Raw genomic sequence first — 22,229 nt, 5'->3', positions numbered from 1 at the left:
TTCTCAATTACCAAAGCTGAAAAGCTAACAGACATTAGTAATTCTTCCCTCTGGACACCATCTGGCCACTCAGGTTCCCTTCAAGATCAGAAGGAGCACTAGAAAAAGTATGTCCCCAGTAGGGAATGATTCTGAAAAGGTTTCCATTTCTCATCTGCAGAAAAAGACTGTTTTCTATTTCATGTTAACCACACTGGCACCACCAAAGTAAATTACTTTGAACCGAGGCAAGAATGCAGGAAGACAGTGAAGCAAGGGCCGGGCTCATTTCCGTGCGAAAGATGGAGGTCCTTACCCGGGGAAGGGCTCGCTGCTGTGCTTTGCTGAGACTACAGGTGGATGTGAAGGCGAGCACAGCAGCGGACAGGTCTCAGGCATTGATGCCAGAAGCCAGTAATTCCCATAGCTGCCCAGACTCACAGAACGCATGCAAATGTATATGGACGGCTGAAGCCGATTCTTTCCTCAACTGTGTCCAATCTATTGACAAGATCAAAAGTACTCTTCACTGTTAGTGTTGTGGATTTCTTGATTCTTCCTTACACTTTCCACCTCTCTGCTTATGCTACTCATCTGTTTTTGCATAATGTCTCCTTTTACATTAGTGCTCTTAGCATATTAATCACGGTTATTTAAAATCCCAGTCTGATAATTCCAAAACCTCTTGCCATATCTGAATCTGGCTCTGATGGCTGCTCTATCTCTTCAAACTGTGTTTCGTGCCTTTAGTGTGCCTTACAATCTTACAGTGACGGTGGACACGATGTACTGGGTAATGGGAATCCAGTACTGTCTCTGACAGCTCATTCTGCTCCTGGGCTTCTGCTCCGGTAAGCTGTGATTCTCTGTAACCTCCTGTCTCTCCAATTTGGGAGGCAGCAGTTTTCCCTGCGAAGCTAAGAATTGTTTACTTTCAGTAACAAGAATTGTTTACAGCCAGCTTTTTCCTCGTGGTGAGGATGGGAGTGAAACTTCCAAGCTTCTCTTACAAATTGGACCAGAAATCAGAAGTCCCCCATACTTGGATTTTTAAGGAGAGGAAAACTTGCTACAGAAAATGTTTATCACTAGATGAAACAGATTGCCCCATCATAGAATGCAGGGGCTGAGGAGGCCACATGGTTCTAGCTGCAAGTTCCTGGTGCAAAGCACAGATTCAGTACTGATGCCAGGGTGGATGGAAGGTGTAAATAGTGCCTTCTGTTTATCTTTTCAATCCAAACATCTTGGTGATTTTCTATAGAATGAATGAATGTGTCATATTTCTCCAAACACAAAAGTCTATCACCATGAGCTGAAAGTGCCTCTAAGTCCATACAAATCATGGACACAGAAGTCAAGACCAAGGATCCATATGTTGCCCAATGACCAGATGGCGATATGGAAAATCCACAGAAATGCATTAAGTAGAACAAAGTAGGTGTAGTGTTTTCCTGCAGCCCCACCTTGGGGCGGGCAGGGAAGGTTAGAAAACCCCTTCCAGGGCCAGGAGTCGGCTTCTCTGGCTCCTCTGGGAGCAGGGGGAGGATGCAGGAAGATGCACGGAGCTCTGGGCCAGAAGTGGCAGTCATGTGGTTCCAGCAGTCCCTGTCACTGAGCTTGTCCTAAAACTTCTGAAAAGCCCGTACCACCTACAGCACTAGCCGATGCACCACGATGACATGAGGAAGGCCGTGTCCACAGTACCCAGCCGAGTCACAGTGTCAGCAGGGGTGCAAGAGGGCCAACTCGGCCCCAGCCATCTGCTGTCCCTGAGGCCATGCACTGGCTTCTTGTGGCTGCCATGACAAATGGCCACACACTGGGCTTAAGACAACAGATCTGTACTCTCTCACAGGCTGGAGCCCAGAGTCTGAAGTCAAGGCGTCAGCAGAACCAAGGTCCCTCTGACGGCTCTGGGGGAGAATCCCACTCTGCCTCTTCCAGGTCCTGGCAGGCCCAGGGCTCCCTTGGCTTGTGGCCACACCACCCTGACTCAGGCTCCAGCCTTAGATGGCCCTCTCCTTCTCTGTCTCTTAAAAGGACATTCATCGACGGATTTAGGGCCCTGGGTAATCCAAGGTGACCTCACCCTGAGATCCTTAACTCAGTCAATCTGCAAAGAGCCTTTTTTCCATATAAGGTCATGTTCAAGGTTCTGAGGATTAGAATGTGGACACACCTTTCAGGGACCACCATTCAACCCGCTACAGGACATGCTCACAATCTCCTTATACTGAAGCCCTTTGCCCCTGTTACCAACACAGGTGCTACTGTGGTTACAAGATAAGATGGTGCAGCATTCTCAGCCACATGGAAGAGCTGTGTGGTAACATCCAGAGGGGACATGACTTTGCCACCTTCTTCAGAGCAGACCTGCACACAGTTCGTTGTTATCCCTCCCCCGAAACAGATGAGAAAATATGCAAACGATGCTGCATTGCATGGAAAGCTCTGTGGCCAGCTGGCAAGAGGCCTCTGAACTTCCTACTTACATTGCTGGCTTCCTGGGAAGACTGGAAGTTAAATGAACTTTTCACTCACCAGCACATTGACAGTACAGCTCGTCCTGTTTTCTTTGTTCTCATCATGCATGATGGTTCTATAATCCAGAAGTCTTTCCATCAGGTGCACAACAAGTTTTACAAAAGTTTCTCCCGTTTTGGCCAGGTATTTGTGCTTCCTGCAGTGCTCCAGGAGGCTGAAAAATAATTATACACACCTTGTTAATCACACTCAGAAAAAGAAACTTGTCTGAGGTGCAATTTAAAATATTTTCCATTATTAACACATTTTAATTATTTCTGGGCTACAAAGTTCATTGTAGTCTAATTACAGTCTCTCTGTCTCTATTCTGACATAAGCCCCACTGTTAATCAACACTTCCATTTTATCAAATAACACCTTGTACTGCTCATGTCCTCTGCCTCCTTCCACTTCATGATCCAGCTTGGTGATGATCTCATTTGCAAACTATAATTAAACAGAGGAAGCATAAATAATCAGCATGGAGGATATTTCATTGTGTGACGGAACGTCAATAGTACACAAGCTGACAAGAGATGATCACCACACAGTCACTCTCTATGCCTCTGAAGCCGGATTTCACTTAAGAGTTGCCACCCCTGAGCCCCTTGGGACTTCTGATGACCCCCCCCATCACTGGGGGAATCTTTCATGTCCTTTCCTGGTTAATGGAGCCTAAATATGTGTATTCTGATAGCAGAAGCCAGAGGAAGACAAGGAAACCGGAGAAAAAAAATTGAGGAGCGACACTAAAAAAGCCCCAAGCTTCATCTCTATGAACAAGTAACACTGAAAATAGCTCATGGGTTCCCAGAAATGAACAGATGGCTCTTTACTTGCCAGCAGAGTTCTCATCAATCTGAAAACATCTGAGGGGCCACTTCACTGCCATCCCTTGATGGCTCCTCATGAAGTATCTCACTGTGGTTGAAAAAAATACTATAAAAATAAGAGTGGAAATGTCTCTAAAAGACTAGCAGGCATCTCAAGAAGGTCCACCTCCAGGCCCTTCTTTGAACTCCCCAGAGCTTCTGTTTGGATTTCCAGAGCACAGGGCTGGGACAGGATCCTTAGAACTGACTTGTCACTCGGACATAAGCTTTTGGGAAAACTAAATTCTGGAGAGGTGCAACTCTCCCAAGTGTTTTCACAACAGCTGCCTGAATCCTGTGACTAATGGGGCCACACAAAACCACCTCAACGACGGTGGGCATGCATCCTCATCCTTCTTACCCAGTGCTGCAGCCCTTGCAGGACTCGGAGCCACCTCAGTGCCGGGACTCTAGCCAGGGGCCCTGAGGCTTCCCTCTGGCTTGGGCCAGGGTGTAAGGAGGGGCTGTGAGCGTGTCAGCCCCTGCAGAGCTGGAGACAGCTGAATTCAAGGTACAGAAAGCAAGCACACCATGGCACATGGGCAACGGTCTCAGGGATCCTGGGATGATAATACGCTCAGACACTGCTCTCCCAGCAACAATCCCCAAATGCCCTGTTATTCCCAAGAAGCCATAAGGATTTAAGCTGGGTGAGAGAAAGAATTTTTATCTCTCTTGGTCATGGTGTATTCCCAACTCCAAGAACAGTGGCTGGTGAGGGTGTTCTAGTGGGATGAAGGTGCTACATGCACGCCAATTACAGGACAGACTTGGTATGAAACGAGAGCAGTGGAGAGCTTAGTATGTCAGCAGAGGGGACTAGCAGGATGCCCAGACACGACCTGCTCTCCTGGCCATGCAAGCCAAGTGGTGAGCACACTCGTGCGTGTGGCTGATACAGGCACTGCCAGCTCCATCTATGGTGCTGGGGACTGAGTGGCAGTGGACTGTGGTCTCCCGTGAGGCAGAGGAGAGGGCCTCATGAGACCCAGGGAAGAACCTCAGAGAAAAGCAGGCAGAGACCTGCCTGATGTTGATTGGGACACGCCGCCTAACACAGCAATTTTCTCATGCTACAGATGAACGAAGGTGTAAAACAGGACTGGAGAGAGGTATTGATTCTTGCTTGACATCAAGGACTCAGCAACATCACATAAACCTGGACATCATGAGTCCCTGCAGTTCCCTTTGTGATCCTCTCCACTGCCTCCTCCCCAAATATATGCCTTCCTTCTCACTCTGTTTGTTCCAAGTCATTCAGGGAGTTTGAGAAAGAGAGAGAGATGGTTCCACTGAACAAGAGAGAATGACTTGCTTTGTTTTATTCATCTTTAGTCTCATGAGAGTGACTTTTACTGTAAAGTAACAATCTCTTGATACTAACCCACTATTATCTGCTCTTTACAGACAATTCTACAAAAGGCAGTTCTTTTAGGGAACTGATGCGAGGGGGACGGGTTGCCGCTAGCCCGGAAGCTGGCGTTTCCAGGCCATCCAATCTACCAGATGGTCCTATGATGGAACCACCAAAAACTAAGTGTCTGGTGAGTGCTAATTCTTCAGAACAAATAACTGAGATACAAACAAAGCTAGATGTAATCAAACCATACAATTCAACTCCACGCCTCAGCACACAATAAGGAAGGCAAACAGAATGCAGAAAAACACGCCTCATCCTAACAGGCAAAAAAAGCACACAGGCTTTTGAAATTGCTCATCACTAGTTAATCAGAAGGTATTTGAACTTGGAGTGTACTTTATGGAAATGCCATGTTTTCTCTGCTTCCACATAAATCTAGCTGTCACAAACAAGGGCAATAAGGAAGCACCAGCTCCTTAAGTATGTTGCTTATCAAATTTTGACTGATGAATTTAATGTTTTCTAAAATGAGTGGATGGATAAGGAAATCAGAAGAACACAGCTGATTCTAATTTTACTAACTTCTAGTCTAAACTAAGTAATTTGCACAAACATCTGGCAACCTTGTTCTGTTTCTCAGCAAGGATTCAATACCACAGATCCACAGCTTGCCTCTGCTTCCAGGGTCTTCATTAGTTTTTACAGAATATACTAGAATAAATTTGCTAGTGTGCTTATGAACTGTTATCATAATCAGAATTAAAACGGTCCTGTCCAAATAAATGGGAGGAAGTACATTTGCTCATAGAGCAGAGCTGGTTTGATAAAAATCATGTTTATTATCTTACTCATAAATGTATGCTATCTGGTAATTTGCAACAGGGTTCTCTACAGTTAGGATAAAATTAGCAAGGGTTTACTGTGTTGCTCAAAGATGACAGAGACTCACTCATGTGACAAGCAAAATCATTTTATTTTCCTGTCTTTTCTGAATCACCAATACTACTACAAAAATATCCACAGGGTATCCACCTTAAAATATTGAACAGAGCATCTCTAAGCATCCAATACCTATGGCCTCATATGAATACAGGGCTTTGTGAAGGCTGCTGTTCAGATGAACTGGGTGAAGCAAGAGGGCTACTGACATCATTGGTAACTCAATTAGCTGAGACAGGAACCCCTGCTGTCACCACTCACCACCTCGGTTAGCCACAGGCTGCTGGCTCTAATTTAAGAGATTGCGGAATGGAAGATTCCAGTATGGGCAATCCAAAAGCCAATCCTGCTTAGTTTGTAATGCATCATTTTCGGTGGGGGTTAGATTTACCATTCTCTATAATGCATTTACAAATGGATAAAAGCAGGCCTGCATTTTCCAGGAACACATTTACAGAAGGGATCTGGCATTACGCTAGAAGAGAGGAAGCTGGACCAGGATGGAAAGGTTTGCACAAATAACTCATCACATTGATGAAATGCTTAGAGGTTATCAAGAGCAGGGTAAAGTCCGAAATCTAGGAACACGGTCTCCTGAGTTTGTTAGCAAAAGGTTATCTTTGACCTGTGTACAGATAATGCTTAGTGCACTTGCTCGCTGCCCTGCAGTGCACTGCTTCCTTCCATTACTCAGGGAGTACTACTTACACGATACCAAAAGCAGGACCACGGTTTGAGACCATCCACCAGGATCCAAGAGCTCCAAAGAGTCAGATCCTCTGCTTCTGAACTTCCAGATGGAAATGGACCAATACAGTGGCATTGCAGAACCATGTCCCTGCTCTGCGGCAGTGATAGGAGAGGTGGGCGAGAGAAAGTGGCTGACTGTATCTGCGTGGAACACGTCACCAGGAAGAAGGAGCTGGCATGGCTTGGGAGAACAGCCTGGCTCTGAACCACCCCTGGGGCTCCATACTAACATGTGGCCACTCTAAATGTAACTGACCCCAACCACCCACAATCTCTCACTCACACTTTAATCCCTCTTCCCAGGCATGTTTTTAGGTGTACCGCGTAACTCTTGCTTAACCACCCTGCAGACTTACTTATACAATCTCTAGCACACCATATCCCAAATTCTAAAATCCCCACTTCCTTCTATATCCAGGCTGCTCGCTGACCCTGAAGCTTCTATGAAATATCCAAAGGCCTAGAGACCCATGGGTCCCGCACAGGTGTAGCCTGGCTGGGGAACTGTCTGCTGCCTGGTGCACCCTGGGTGACCTCAGGCAGGTGCAGCTGCGCCCCATTTCCACATCGCGCACACTGAGGTGTGACTCTGGGTTGTAGACAATGACGATGGGCTCCAGGAACATGCCCTCAGAGTGAGTCCTGTTTAATTTGGTTAAAAGCCATTTATGGGGGTTTGGGCATCTCTTTGCTGAAGGGCTTTGAAGAACAGAATGCAGTGTAATCAGAACTCTTGGAATCGAGGGTATTAGTTTCTATGACATCTCAGACTGCTTTCAGGCCTGGGATTCAATTAGATAAAAGACTAATTCTTGGGCACTGTATTTCCTCATTAAGCATCCAACATAATAAAATCAATTGTTATTTTGAAATTGAAGGCAAAAATAAGCAAACCAACAAACGAAATCCCAAAGAATGAAGAAACATGATAAAATTGCCACCAATCGTACTCACATTCATATTACAGTGCAAAATACACTGGCTTTCCCACCGAGTGGCAGAAGCTGCCCACCACCACTTGGGTTATTCACTTATTTCCTTACGGTTACCAGCATGGATAGGACGAAGAGATTATTCGAGCAGGAACCCAGAAACAAAGACACAAAGATTACTCATGTTCTAATATTGTTACAACTAAATGGGAATTTTTGGAAACTGGGGCATTTTACTGACCCTCACAAAGCTCACAGAAAGCAGCTCTATAACTGAAAATATTATTTTACTGCAGAGCCTTCTGCATTCCACTTTTATTAATGGTATGTAGCCCATACAGTCATTTGCTGCAATTCTCAGCTGTTAGTTCTATATTTTCCAAAGACATAACAAATGGAATTCTTTACAAAGGTGCCAGGAGAGAATTTAAAGGTATGCTTTTTCTTATGAAGCAAAACCCTGTGAAGCTGAGACTGGGAATATTACTCATTTGGGAGCAGGGGTCTTAGTGAGATGGAGGAGAGGTTTGTTTCAGGCACAGAAAAGGTTCCTATCATGGTAACGTGGCTCACCAGGGCTACGTGGATGATACGAGGAGCACTAAGCCACTGATGCCTCCAAGCCCCTCTGTACTGGCTTAGCAAATGCTGAAATCTTCTCATGTAGGATTTCACCTTTGGAAAACATGAAGATTTCCCAAAGTCCTCAGTTTCAGTGTAAACATGCTACTCTGGGACTGGGAAAGGCACAGGTGGGCACAGGACAGTGAACCCACTAGCCAACTTTCAGAATAGGTGTGTCCTTGTCCTGTGTTACCAGTCCAGCCTATCCAGGGCCCGAGTGCCAAATGGGCTACCTGCTTGTGGGATGGGTGGCACAAGCAGAGAGAGCAGAAGACGTGTCCTCTGAGCCTAATGGACCACAGAAGCAGTAGAAGGGGACAATTTAGGAGTCTAGGTGGGACATCCTACCTGTAAGAACCAGGGCAGCTAGCCAAGGGCGGCTGGAGTGCTGGAAGCACTCAGAGGAAATGGAAGTGGGAGAAAGAAGAGAACAGGCTTTGCTGAGTGGAGACACAGAACAGCCACCTGGACAGGACAGAGAAAGCACAGCGGCCACACAGACAGGGCTGATAATGGAGGGTGGCTGTTTTCACCGATGGCTGCCTCAGGCGGGGGGGCCCTGTGAGGGCACAGCTGGAGCGGACGTCTAGCTGAGGCCCCTGGGTGGACCCTTGCCTTCCTACTGATGGGGCATCTGCAGTGCAAGCCCCAAGGGGGAAAGGGACAACCTCAGCAGAAGGTGCCACCCCTGCCTCACCACTACACCAACCAGACAGAGGACGAACTGGCCTGGCAGGCATCTGGGGATGGGAGGCAGTGTTCATTTCACAAACGTTGCACACCACCAGTCTCTTGGAATGTCTTCCTTTCACTGGACCATTGGTCCAGAGCGGTGCACACCAGCCCACAGGAAGCAGGGTGTCTTGTGGGTGGTGGGGATTTCTAGAAGCACTGAAGGCCACTCGATGTACATGGGCTTCCTTGTCCATATACTTCTGCCCCATCCAAGCTCCTCTATTGGATCAGATCAACTTCCTCCTTGGCCTCAGGTCCCTACACAACATGTCCTGTTCTAGGGAGCTTCCGTGGGCATTAGAGAATCTCTGTCAGCAGTCTTTGCAGAGCATCTGCATCACCTGTGACACAGACTACCCAGCACACATGGTATCAGGCTGACTTGAGGCGCTGCCAGGCAACCCTGGAAAGAGTTCCTGGGCCACCAGGAGGGCAGAGCATATGGACCAATTAATTCCATGCCACCCATCCCACAAGCAGGTAGCCCATTTGGCACTCGGGCCCTGGATAGGCTGGACTGGTAACACAAGACAAGGACACACCTATTCTGAAAGACTCGTGCTCTTTCTTGCAAAAGTGGGGACCTGGAAAGAAACAGACTCTCGGGAAGGGTGTGGACAAGAACATTCTAATGAAATGCCTCCTCGGCAGCCAAGGAGCACAGGAGAAGCAACGCTGGGGACTGCAGGGCAGCTGATCTGCAAGACATGCTGCTGAAATTCCAATAATGGCCTGATGCAGTTGAATCCTGAGTAAAATTGCAGGTTTTTCTCCTGAATCCAGCGGGCCCCCCTCTCCGTTCCAACTGAAAGAGCAGAGCACAACCTGGACATGGTGTATTTCCCAAATAGTGTATCAACCACCCCACTCAGAAAAACCTTAAAAAAAAAAAAAAAAGCTACATCCCAGGTTCAAAGCTGAAATTCTGTGGAAACGAGAACAGCGTACTGTCTTCCCCTAACTCCATTAGGTTTGCACATCTGCTATCAAAGTGCAGCCAATATAAGCCCTTGTTGATGTGACTAATAAGGTTAGGTAATTGGATTGGTGGCAGATTAGTTAAATAGCAGCCAGCCAGCCCCATCCTAGAGATCCCTGGGATGCAGGCAGGGCGGCTACGCACAGCTGTTCTGTGCATGTGCCAGTCACTACCAAGTGACCAGCAGCAAGAATAGATGGTGGGCCCACCACTTCAACAGAGTGGTAGGGTAGGGGCTGAACTGAGAACAGAAAGAAGTCAGAGAAGACAGAGCAGGCCCAGAGGCAAGCATTGGTCCCAGAGAGCCCTGGGCCAAGGGCTGGGAGGAGTACAGGGGCTGAGATGGGCAGAGGAAGGACTGGCCAGTCCCTGTGACCAGCCACACAGGCCCACAGAGCAAGCATGGCAGGGCCAGTGCAGCCTGACCCCCACCCAGGAAACCAAGCAATAAGAGGCCTGGCCAACATGGGGACAATGAGGAAGCAGGTCTGGGAAGGGTGACCTTCCACCCGGGAGGCTGAGACAGGCCAAGAGAAAAAAATAAAGGGTGATATCCCAGCAGAAAAGGAAATGGACCTTTTCCAAATTCCAAACAGATTAACAGACAGACTTCTTTCACTAGCTTTGTTTTTTTGGCCTTTAGTTGAAAAACCCTTGGTGAGTCCCACCACTTGTCTGTGAAGGGACAAACAGGAGACAACACAGACGAATGAAGGGACAGTGGATACCAGTCAAAAAATGCAAGTAGCTGAGCATGCTCAGCCTGACTGAGTTCTGGGGACCTGCATCTCCCTGCTTATGCTTTCACTGGCCTGCACTCACTGGGGGCACAGTATATGGCAGTGCAATTGCAAAACAGAAGTCAGTTTAGTTTTCTGGAAAGATGTTCCCTGGTAGTGAAAATTCTGAAGTCAGCCCAGGGGCAAACGGCCGGGAATAGAGGCAAAACCGCCATGGCTCTCATTAGCTTTGTGCCACTCACAGACAAACCTGAGAGCCTGAGAGCCCCAGAAAAGGAAGCACCTGCTCAGAAGACTGTCTTAAGATACGTTAAACTTCTAGCAAGACAGGAATGAGGCAAAAAGAAGGGCCAACAGAAGAGGAACACTCAAAGCTGACCTCTTATTCACCTCTTTACTCCAACTGCCCTTGACCTTATTTTGACACAAACTGCTTAAAAGAATGACAAGTGACCATGTTTGAAAGGTCTTTGACCTTAGTTTCCTGGGCTAGTAACATTTATCTATATAAATTCATTTTTCTCCTTTACCTGATTCTCTAATTTAATAGCTTTTTTTTCATAAGGTCCATCTTTGAAGACTGATTCATATACAATTCAAAATGTCAGATGTATTTTCAGCCTAGGAAAAAGCATTTTAAATTATAATTCCTAGTTCTGGTGAGGTAGTAATGAAACTGGACCACGATGTGGTGCCAGCGGCAGTGGAGATGGGTCAGATCTTATGGCAACAGCATAAAAAATTTGGCAATGCTGTCAAAAGCTCTAAAAATACTTCGAATCAGCAATTCCATTTTGAAGAATATATACCAGGAAAACATTCACAAGAAATTCAGGCTATATGCATGAGTATGTTCACTGCACAATTATAGTAGTAAAAAATAATAGTAGTAATAAGAGTAGGAAGAAAAATCTATAGACAACCTATAAGCTCAACTAAAGGGGATAGGTAAGAAAAGACTAACCAACTCATTTTCTGAAATGTTATACCACCATCAAAATCATGGTTATTACATTTTAATCAAGGAAAATGTCTTTGACATATCGTCTAACAAAAGGAGCAACAAAAAACATGGGCAACCTTTACAACATTACATTACATATGTACAAAAACTGAGAGAGGACCAGAGAAACAAAAACAGCTGTTCTTTTAAGATAGCCTCTATAATGTTTTAAATAAATAAATGTTAGGAAACCCTCCTCCCCTTTGGGAAGAGAGGGAGGGAGGGAGGGAGGGAGGGAGGGAGGAAGGGAAGAAGGAAGGAAGGAAGGAAGGAAGGAAGGAAGGAAGGAAGGAAGGTCTTCATGAGTTTATTTTATTCACTTCTCATAACATCCCTTTCAAGCAGATTCTACCAATGTTACAGCTCTGAATCGGAGACTTAAAGATGTTCAGTAATTTGCTCAAAACCCAGGTGGTACCAGGCTAAGCTGCAAATCATGGTCTACCTGACTTCAGTATCTGAACTCAACTCTTATTCACAGAGCAGAGGTTCTTTTAGCTTTGTGTCTGTTTTTGTTCTAGAAATAGCAGCATTATTATTCTTCATGGCTATTACCTTCATGCAGTAATGGTGAACACTGACCAATGGAAACCTAGAAACTATTCAAAGCTCCTTTAAACTACAAAGTACAAAGGTGGGGAAGGAAAATCTACTCTTTTAAATAACAGATCCCACTAAAACCACGCTGCCTTGATTGGTACAGTTTTGCTTTCTCTTCAATGTAGGAATTTTCTTCAAAATCCCTCAAAAACCTACATAAAACAAATATTCCCTTACTTGAAATACTATAGTACTTTAACAATGGTTGCGCTGTGTAGAAGAATCCCTATCGTTTTGGTTCTTTTCCTGCCTCCTGCAAAAAGCATGTGGCCAAACCAGTAGCACACTAGGGAGAAAACCATGGTGTTCCTGCTTGGGGGCGTGTGCCCACCATGAGCACTGAAAAGGTCAACATTGTGCTTACGTTCAGGGAGTCCAGGGAAGGAGACTTTGCTCTTCTCAAACATAAATTATTCAGATCCTGCTCTTCCTGGTGCTTGAGCATGTTTGGAACACTTTACATACTTTCTCTGAGGCATTCTCATCAGTTCCACTGCACAAGTAAAAAGATCGAGCCACACATTTCAAAGACTAGGAAGCAAAGCATGTAGACCTTATGATAACATGAATCGGCAATAAGCAGCCAGTCCCAGAAAACACAGTAACATCTGACTACATGCTCCAAGACTGCTCGTACCAAGGAGGGTGAAGAAGACACTTTTATTCAGGGTTTAATGTGTAAGGCAATCCAGATAAAAGTTAATAAGGAAAAGCCAAAAACAGAGTAAAATTCCCTTAAAGATGAGTAAAGGATGATAGGCTTCTTTAAAAAGGAAAAGTCCTTGGATTTTTATCTCTCAGGCTATTGGGAATTATGTTTTCCATATGCAACAACTTTAGCTCTAGAACCACCTAAAAGTCTTTTTCATGGTTTCAGTCTTGTGGTCCATCTTCTCCACTTACCGCACACCTATGTCCTTCCCATCTGGAAGCTTCAGGTCAAGTGGAATTCGCACTGCATCAGATCAAAGAAGATGGGGAGGGTAGCTTTGTGCAGCTCCGTCTCAGGTATCAGTGTCATTTCTAATACTGGACCAACCATTTCTGGAATGAACTTTATCTTGTGTTGACCTTAAATAAAGAAATCCATTATTCAGAAATAAAACAATAACTGTAAAATGGGCTTTCATGGACAAATCAGAACACAGATCACTGTGAGTCTGAATGTTAGGCTCTTGGTAATATGCATCCATTTCTTATTTGCAGGCATTTTGAATGTGTCCAGCCTTTAGCATAATAAATGAACTACATTCTAAATGTCCTAAGTGAAACCATTAAAAAATCCATCCAATATAAGGCCTGTAGCCATGACTTCTCTGTTATGGAAGGTAAATAAATGTCTTTGTTTCACAAACAGGCAATTACACCACACAGAGCAAAGCCATGAGTGGCTAACAGGTACCCAGTTTTGGACAGACATGGGCTGGGAGATGGAACACGTGGTGTCTCAGTTTTGGACAATGAACAAGAGTTGGCAAAGCAAGGGAGTAGAGTTCATGGTTCTTGGGTCCTCTGTGTCTCTCCAACATCTGAGGGAGAAGAACATGCTATTTGGAACCTTTGTAAATAGTGCAGAGTGCTTTTGGTAGCATTCTGAATGACTGCAATCAAAGAAATGAAAGCAATTTATTCAGTTAATTGATCCTACTAACATTGGCCTCAGAATATGAAGTTGTGAATATAGAAATAATTCTGCCTTCTTTGGCTAAGGCTTGTTTATTTAAATAACTTACTTATATATGCTTATTTAAATAACTACTTCATTGATCTCACCACGCCTATCTTCCCAGATATGATTTTTAAAGAATTCAGGATAAGGCTTCTCAAAAGTTGTACTACTGCCATTGTGAGTGATAATGAATATTATATCAGCTAACACCTACCAAGTACTTACTGAGTGACAAGCCTCGTAGAAAAAGTCTCACTGGACTCATACTAACTTTGTGAGGTGGCTACTATTCCTCTCTTTTTAAAAAAGAGACTTTACTTTTTACAGCAAAACTGAGAAGCAACAGAGATTGACCTTCTACCCGATGCCCATACATGCATCCCCCCTCAATATCAGCATCCCCCCCAAGGGTGGGTGCCATTCTTATCTCATTGTGCAGATGAGGAAACAGGGCCATTTTCAAGGCTGCAGCCCTGCTCAGTGGAAACAGGAGCAGGACTGGAATGTGGGTCTGTGATTCTGAAATACCTGCTGTGTCCCTGACTCCCTGCCTGCTTGTCACGGGATCTTCCCACCTTCCCGGAATAGAAATGGTGCTGACTGTCCACACCACTTCCTTACCTCTCTGCTATTCAGTCACCCAAATGCCAAGGACAGTAACCTGTCATTTTATAGAGCATTACTGGGGAATCGTAATTCTAAACTGTGTGCCCCAGAAAGTAGACTGGATTCTTGCAGGCACTAAACCTTGTTTTTTCCCTTTCTATTTCAATTATTTTCTTTTCCTGAAGTCTTGGTGTCCCACCTTTCGAGGCCTCTGCCTTTCACTCAGATGCTGCCAACTCAGAGTCTCCTTCACCCACATTTTCCTGCCACCATGCCCCACCCCTGCAGTGGCTTCCATACCCTTGGGGTGTGCTGGTTCTAAATCCCTGCGGGCTGGAGTGACATGGGTGACCTTAGAGACAGTGTCCAAAATGAACAGGAAAGATCTGGGGGAAGGCAGAGGAAAGATCAACAGCAACCACCTCCCTATTTCACTGCCTGGATGGAGCTGCTGGAAAACTCATTTCTAAAAAAGTGGGGAGAGTGCCTTCTCTAAGGTGATACGGTTACATTTAAATATAGGTCCCATCAAGAAAGCAGTCTTTTAAAAATCCTTCCCTCCTGTCTTATATTTCAAGAATCTTGATTTGATTTCATTTCACCCCATTATAATTTCTATCATTTCATTTTCAACACAGAATAGAAGAAGGCACAAGAATTAAATGCTTGAGTGGATTATTGTGAAATTTTGTTATTAACACCAGCAATTTATTCAGTTAATTGATCCTACTAACATTTTTATACAACCAGGAAACAGAATGGATGCTAAAGAATTTCATTTTCTTCAAATCTCAGATCATACACATTTTTGAAAAACAACCATTAAACAAATTTGACTATTACAAATAACTACACTTAACAAAATACACAATTCTCATAAATAACACATTTCTAAAATTTGTAAGGGTGCAGAAACACACCAATAAAATATTCACTAAGGAACCTGAATATAATTAAAATCTTACTTTGAAGTTTTACTAAATGAGCAAAAGTGTTTTTGACCAATTCTGATTAATTTCCCAAATGCTTAATATTTCTGAAAGGCATGTAACTACTGCAAAGCATTCTCTTAAAAATGCTGTTATATTCAGCCTCTCAGGTGACACTTTTCTTGTATTATGCTTAAAAATGTCAGAGCCAGTGTTTCAGAAAGCAGATGACAGTGACAGCGAGTTGTTCATCAGCCACAATGGAGTGTCACAGAGTGCCCTGTCTGTCACCGACAGCTCTGTGCCAAGCAGGAGAGACATTTAAAGCAGTAACAAGTGATTGTAGGTGCAGGGATTGGGAAGTAAGTTATAAAAATGATGGCTTCCTAATCTTCGATTATCAATCCTCCCATTAATACAGAAACCATTGGCCTGAGGCCAGCATGGAGCTCTACTTCTAGTGACATCCCTGGAGATTTAACCTTTGCAAAGGAATGTTCCTCAAGGTGACCAAGGCTGGGTGGCTCTCCACTATTCATCATTTTTTTGACATTTGCATTATGGATTTCCCCTGGAGCATATCTTGCTCAAATTTAATGATGAACCCTGGTTTGGAATTAATGGAAATCAAGGTGACTCTGCAGTGTAGACTTCCAGGAAAAGAGGACGCTTGTTTGTTTTTTTTTTCTTTTGAGACAATGGAAGAACCGGGTTATGACTGGATCACAATGGAAATGTTTCACTTCCAGTCACCTTGCCAGTCTCCTGGTTACCACTCCCTAATTGTTCAAAACCCCCCTGGAGTCCTTCTTCTAGTTTACACAAGCTGGAGCCTCTCCCTGGGAAACCAAACTGCACCAGTTCGGGGAAGCCGGATCCCCCATCAGCATCCTCTCCCTGGGCATTCAGATGATCGCTTTACAATCACAAACCCTCAGAAATCTAGGACATTTTAAACCATGTCTTACCCCAGGAAATCTCCACACAAGGGTAGACACAGCAAAAGTTTCCATTATTCAGTCAGGCTGATACGGCCTGACTGTGTAAGGGTTTAATGAAAAGCACACAGTTTGTTCAGCCCTCCCAATTACCCACGAAGGGAATCCCTGCTTGAAAAAATATCCCAGCCTGAGCCCAGCCCCCAAAGAGATCTTTTCGCGCCCATTTGTTCTGGCCACATTGGCTGCGCTGTGCCGGCTCCAGTGCTCTGTATGTAATAAACAAAATATAAATCGAGGCAGCAAGAGCGACAGTGAGATGGGGCGCTCCAGGAGGCTGCAGCACGGAGCACGCTTTGATAAATAACTGAAGAGCTGGATAAATAAGCACATCCCCCCTATACCACCTTTTTGTAGAGAGAGACTGCTTTTCATTTCTCCTTTCAGACTCAAAATATGACAGGTTTGGGAGGAAATAAAAAAAACCCAACACACTGCTCTGTCCCACGGGGCCGGGCTGTGTTTGCATTCACATTAAATTGAGTAAAACAGACCCCAGATCCTTGCTCTAAAGCTGTGCTTAGAGGTGAGATATCAGACATTCATCTCAATGTAGCACACACATTACTGGAAAGACTCCAGGAAGTGTAAGACCCAATGGCCTTATTCTGGTCTGCGCTTCCCCCCCAGTGAGGAGACGAAGGCCACAGCAGATCGATGCAACAAGCAAGAGGTTTATTGTTATTCCAGCTAGCTGGGGTCCAAGTGTCTGCCCGACACAGCGGGTTTCAACAAGGACCCCGAGCACTCAGAGTCAAGGGTTTATATAGCATTTTCAAAGCACTTAACTCATAGTAATTTTCCACAGCTATACATTATTCTTGCAAGACATACATCCTGGGGTTAGGCAAGATAAGACCATTCTTCAATTGTCAGGGCAGACATACATCCTGGGATTAAGCAAGAGGTCAGGGCGGACATACATCCTGGGGTTAGGCAAGAGCAGGATAAGACCATCCCTCAATTGTCAGGGCGGTTCTGCACGATAAGCTTGGTATGTAGGATTTACTGACCAAGGTTAGCTGACGAAGGGTCACCGCTGCCTTATTCCGGTGTTCATGATTGATTATCTTGTTTTTCTAGGCCTTACCCAGCTCCAGTTTTTCTTTTTAAGTCACAACCTCAGAAAATGGCTTCTAGGCCCTTAAAATGGCTACTCTTATGCTAACATTTCTATTCTTACAGAAGAAATAGTGTCATGGAGCATTTGGCTTGTTAAAATAAAAATCAAATGGAGACCAGCTTTGAAAATTCCCTGAGCATACAAAACCAGTTTAGTCATACAAATAAAGCTTAAATTTAGCTTATTCTCTGCAAGGCTAACTTGACCTGGGTCATTTCTTGCGGATGCCTCCCGAAATCCTAAGCACAACTTAAAACCGTTTTCCAAGGCTGATATAAGGTAATCACGGACCAATTCCTTATCACTTGAGAAAATTCTAATAATGCCACCAATCACGGTGAAGAACTAACACTGGCTGCCTCCCCAGTGCACAGCCATTCATGACAACAGGTCCCTGAGCTTCCTTCTAGACTGTGGTCTGAGAGCTCTTGGCTCACAAACTGTCTTTGGGGCATGTGCCGTGTACACTTCTCCTAATTACTACTTCAGTGACTCACTGGTGTTACTTCTGTTATTGGTGAACTTCTGACAGGCTCATGGCCTGATTGAGTGATAGGTGACTAATTGTAAGATGATAAATCTATCTCACTTCTATTTATATTTTCTTGGCAGAGTTGCCAGATCAGCCTGCCAACATATGTTCCCAAATCTGAGCCCAATAAGAAAAAAAAGCTGTGTAGAAAATAGGTTGTGTCCATCCTGGGAACCTGAGAGGTGCTGTCATAAACCGCTAGAGTGGCAGCCTCGGCAACGACATTCCTGAGCCATCCCAACACCTGAGATCCGCAGCAGCAGAGCCAGGCCACCTGAGACCACCCCACCAAGGTATTCTTGGCTACTTGTGGGGCTGCTTGGGGCTGAGCCTATGGGCAGTTGATACTTTTATTAATTTTTTTAATTAAAAAATAATAACTTTTTTACAAGCAAGGAAACTAGTCATGTTGGTCGATGGCTCTTGCTGTTCCCAGGTGCATGCCCTTCATCAAACATGGTTTACCTTTGACCTCTTGGCTGCTTCTCATGCCAAGAGTCCACCTTCCTGGCTAAGAAGCTGCATAAGAGATCTTACGCATTAATCACCGTATTCAAATCAGCAACTGACAGGATGAAATGGGACATTTGTTCTCTCAACTGCATCCTTTATGTTGCAAATCAAATGTTTCCATTGCCTGACTCAGCCTATTTGGAGCATAATGACAGGTAATGTTGACAGAACCAATGACTCCAAACTAGCTTTAAAGATCTGATTGACCCAAAGGGTGCACCCTCAGACGGTCAGGCCGTCAAGAGGGCCTGGGGGTGGTATCACAGAGAAGCTTCCACCTCGCTGGGGCCCGTCTCATCTGCCTTCATAGCAATCTTGGAAATGGACAGAATGAAATGGAGTCAGTTCCAAATGGTAGCCAGTCTCAGGAGCTACAGAGCTGACTATGAAGATTTTTTTTTTTTTTTGTGAAGGGATTTTTGTTTAATACATCTGAAAAGAATGCATTTACAAAGAATTGAAACATGAGAAAGCACTGGTTCAACCACTAATGAATCTACAAGAATTAGGATTTGGGGAAGATAGAGAAGATTACCTAAACATTTAAAAAAATTGGAAACTGCAACCAAAATGAGCTGATAAAATCCCTACTAACACTTATGAAGAGTCTTCCTAAGACTCTCTCCATGATTTTTATTAAACTAGAGAGCCTCAAGTGGCTGCTCTAGGGTTCCTCATATGCAAAACAGAAATAAGGGGATTCATCCCCTGACTGGTCCCCATGTTGTTAGGTGTTCTCCCCACCCCCACCCCACCCTCAGCTTCTTAATGAAGCAGGTCTCCATCCTCATAACTTGAAAGAGGATGTGAATCATTCCATAAACATCTGTCTTCTAGCACCACCCCTATTTCCTCTATGTATCGGGTCTTCAGCTGTGTTCTAGGAACACCACATCATACACTATTAAGCTGCACACCTATGCTAAGCATATAAGACAATGACTGACAGGGAAAAATTTGTTTTTTAATTATGCAGTCAATCCACTTGGTGTATTTCAAAAGATGCAATACTTTTCTTCATTTATCAGTGAAAGAAGTCAGAAATTAACTTAAAAAAAAAAGAAAAACCAGCAAATGGCAAACAAATTTCCTTGAAAGTCACAGTCACATATATTGTGCATGCTAGAAAAGAGGAGGGGCAAGACAGGTTCCACCCACTTTCATGAGTTTCATCAAATACTGGACCTACTCAAGGGTGGAGAGAAAAGGCAACTTTCAAAAAGGAGTATGTTATTAAATGAGGCATTTACTATACTCCTTCCTAAGAGCACCAGATGGGGAACATGTTTTCTAAACCAGACCTAGGAAGTGGAATGTGGAATCAATCCGTCCTCCTCCCCTTAAGGGCTGTCCAATGGTTAATGAATTTTAAAAACATGACTAAATAAAAACAAACCCCACACACACTCCCCCCCAACAAAAAAAAAGAAAAAAAATACTAACAACAACTAGATGTCCCAGTTTACTCTCCAGAGTGGAGCCCAGGAGCAGCTTCAACAACCCAAATTAGTCTGTTACAGAGTCATCACAAGCATGCCTTGCTTTTAAACAAAAAAAAAAAAATTTTTTTTTTTCAAATAACAAAACAAAAACTAGTACTGATCACTTTTCTGACAATACACAATTACTCAAAATTAACTAGTACTGAGGGGGGAAGGGAACGATACCTACGGGCCTTATCTCACATGAGTACATGTGGGTAGGTGCAGGGCATTTGTCATTATTGCAAAAACGAATTTTAATTTTTAATCTTTAGTTTGATTTAAACATTGCTTTTAAGTATGGTGCTACGACCAGCTGTGCAGAAAGGGCTCTGGAGAGGTGTTCATAGCAGCACACACCTGCGGCTCTTCTTCGGTTCTGGAGGCTCCAGGGCAGCCAGTATTGCTTCGTCAAATACATTCTTTAGGCCTTTCTGCGTAAGTGCAGAACACTCCACATACTTGACAGCCTTCAGGTCACGGGCCAGCTTTTCAGCAGTCTCTGGAGTGATTGGCTTCTGTTTGTTCTTGGCAAGTTTCTCAATTGTAGAGGGGTCATCTCTGAGATCAATTTGGGTCCCAACAAGCAAGAAAGGGGTCTTTGGACAATGGTGAGTTATCTCAGGTACCCACTTTTCTTTCACATTTTCAAATGAGGATGGAGAGACCACTGAAAAACAGACTAGAAATACATCTGTTTGTAGACAACTCAGCGGTCATAATCTGTCATAATCCTCTTGACCTGCAGTATCAAAAAGTCCAAGGGTATACGGCTCTCCACCAATCATTACTGTGACTGCATAGTTGTCAAAAACAGTCAGTACATACTCAGATGGAAACTTGTTTGTTGTGTAAGATATCAGGAGGCATGTTTTACCAACAGCACCATCACGCACAACAACACACTTAATTGTCTGCATTGCTGGAACAGTTTTGTATCCACCTTAAATATTTCGAATTCAATGATGACCTCAGCTTCTCCGCCAGGGCGTTGGCAGCACTGCCCTGACTATGAAGATTTTTATAAAAATAATTAAAAGAAAACCAAAAAGGCAAGAGCACCCATCAGTCAGGCCAGCTGAGATCTCAGATGAGTTTCGGAGGCTCCATGCCTGGCAGGGACCCTTCAGTGGAGAGGCCACGGAGGTGGGGGGCGGGGGGCACAGGGTGCACTAAGGGGCCAGGAAGAGTTGGGCAGCAGCTATTTATCAAGCAAGAAAGAAGCATTTTAATATGTTAGTGATCAGCCTGAATTATGTTCCCAGGTGGATGTCTCCAGTTATCCTAAATGATGCAAAAATTATTACCAAGCCATTTCAGAATGAAGCACTGCCATTTGAAAACACACTTCAAACTGTCCTTTTTGGGGAATACACAACTCAGTTTGTACTTTAGAGGTGAGACTGAACAACACCTAAAAATGTGTTGCCACTCTCTTAGGAAGGGCCAGGGTGAAAGTTGGCCTCAGAGAGGACCTTGTGCAGAGCAGCACATTCAGGCTGAGGGCTGGCCACGGCAGGTGGAGCTCACATCACCTCCAAGGATGCTGGAGCCTGGGAAAGCACTGGACTCTCTCCTGTCCAGCAGAGAACAACTCCCTTCATGTCCTCTCTCTGAGCCTCCCTTCCTGCCCTTTCCTGCCCCCTCTCTAGTGGGGCTGTATTCAGTCCCTTCCTGTTGTGTCCTGAAATGACAGGGTTGCCAGGACAAATGCCAGGACAAATACTGCACCTGTCAGTATGATCAATAAGAATGAATCATGAATGGCCCCCTCCCTGGTCTAGAAACCTTACCATTTCATTACTGAGACCACCATAAATATATATATGTGTATATATGTATATATATATATATATATATACATACACACACACACATATATATATATTCATATATATAATAAATGAAAAACACATACATGTGAAATGATTGAGCTTTGGGATTGGAAGGCTCTTAAAAAAATCTCAGTCCAACCTCTTTATCTTACAAATACAGATGGAAGCCCAGAAAGACTGGGTCACATGACTGAGGCCATAGCCAGGCAGGGGCAAGGTGGGATGAGACCACAGTGGGGCCTTCTCTCAGAGCATCGACTCATCCCAGGGAAGGCAGGAAGGCCAGAGACAGGGCAGTGCCTGGAAGGTTCTGGGCTGGAGATGGAGCAAGCCCTTTGATGGCCAAGAGCCAGTGCTCAGGTTCTGGGCATTGGAACTGCTGCAGCCAAGTCCCTGGTAATGAACGAGCACAGAGTTTCCTTAAGGGGTCCTCAGCTGCCCCCAGGACTGCTACCCGAACAGCATGCAGCATGCAGCTTCTGCTTCTACAGAGAGCAAATCAGA

At 44.5% G+C, this 22,229-nt stretch overlaps 2 protein-coding genes and 1 long non-coding RNA gene across 3 annotated transcripts in view; all 3 read right to left on the bottom strand.

The window, feature by feature from the left end:
• The window catches only part of LOC118916009 (dedicator of cytokinesis protein 1-like), a 50,911-nt gene extending 48,043 nt beyond the window's left edge, over positions 1 to 2,868 (bottom strand). The window contains 2 exon segments of the mRNA XM_057504964.1: positions 2,524 to 2,680; positions 2,816 to 2,868. Coding sequence (XP_057360947.1) covers positions 2,524 to 2,680; positions 2,816 to 2,868 — 210 coding nt within the window.
• The window catches only part of LOC130684263 (uncharacterized), a 32,394-nt gene continuing 13,031 nt past the window's right edge, over positions 2,867 to 22,229 (bottom strand). The window contains exons 2-3 of the long non-coding RNA XR_008998458.1: positions 12,943 to 13,110; positions 2,867 to 2,952 (exon numbers count right to left, since the gene is read on the bottom strand). This is a non-coding gene — a long non-coding RNA (uncharacterized LOC130684263). The remainder of the gene's footprint in view (positions 2,953 to 12,942; positions 13,111 to 22,229) is intronic.
• Positions 18,802 to 20,888, bottom strand: LOC130684262 (cell division control protein 42 homolog). The gene is given in 1 exon segment (XM_057504411.1): positions 18,802 to 20,888. A coding segment is annotated over 1 exon segment (576 nt). The 5' UTR covers positions 20,811 to 20,888; the 3' UTR covers positions 18,802 to 20,234.

This window comes from Manis pentadactyla, chromosome 7, assembly GCF_030020395.1.
Source record: "Manis pentadactyla isolate mManPen7 chromosome 7, mManPen7.hap1, whole genome shotgun sequence".
Classification (NCBI taxonomy): Eukaryota; Metazoa; Chordata; class Mammalia; order Pholidota; family Manidae; genus Manis; species Manis pentadactyla.
This window is presented reverse-complemented; position numbering and strand designations above follow the sequence as displayed.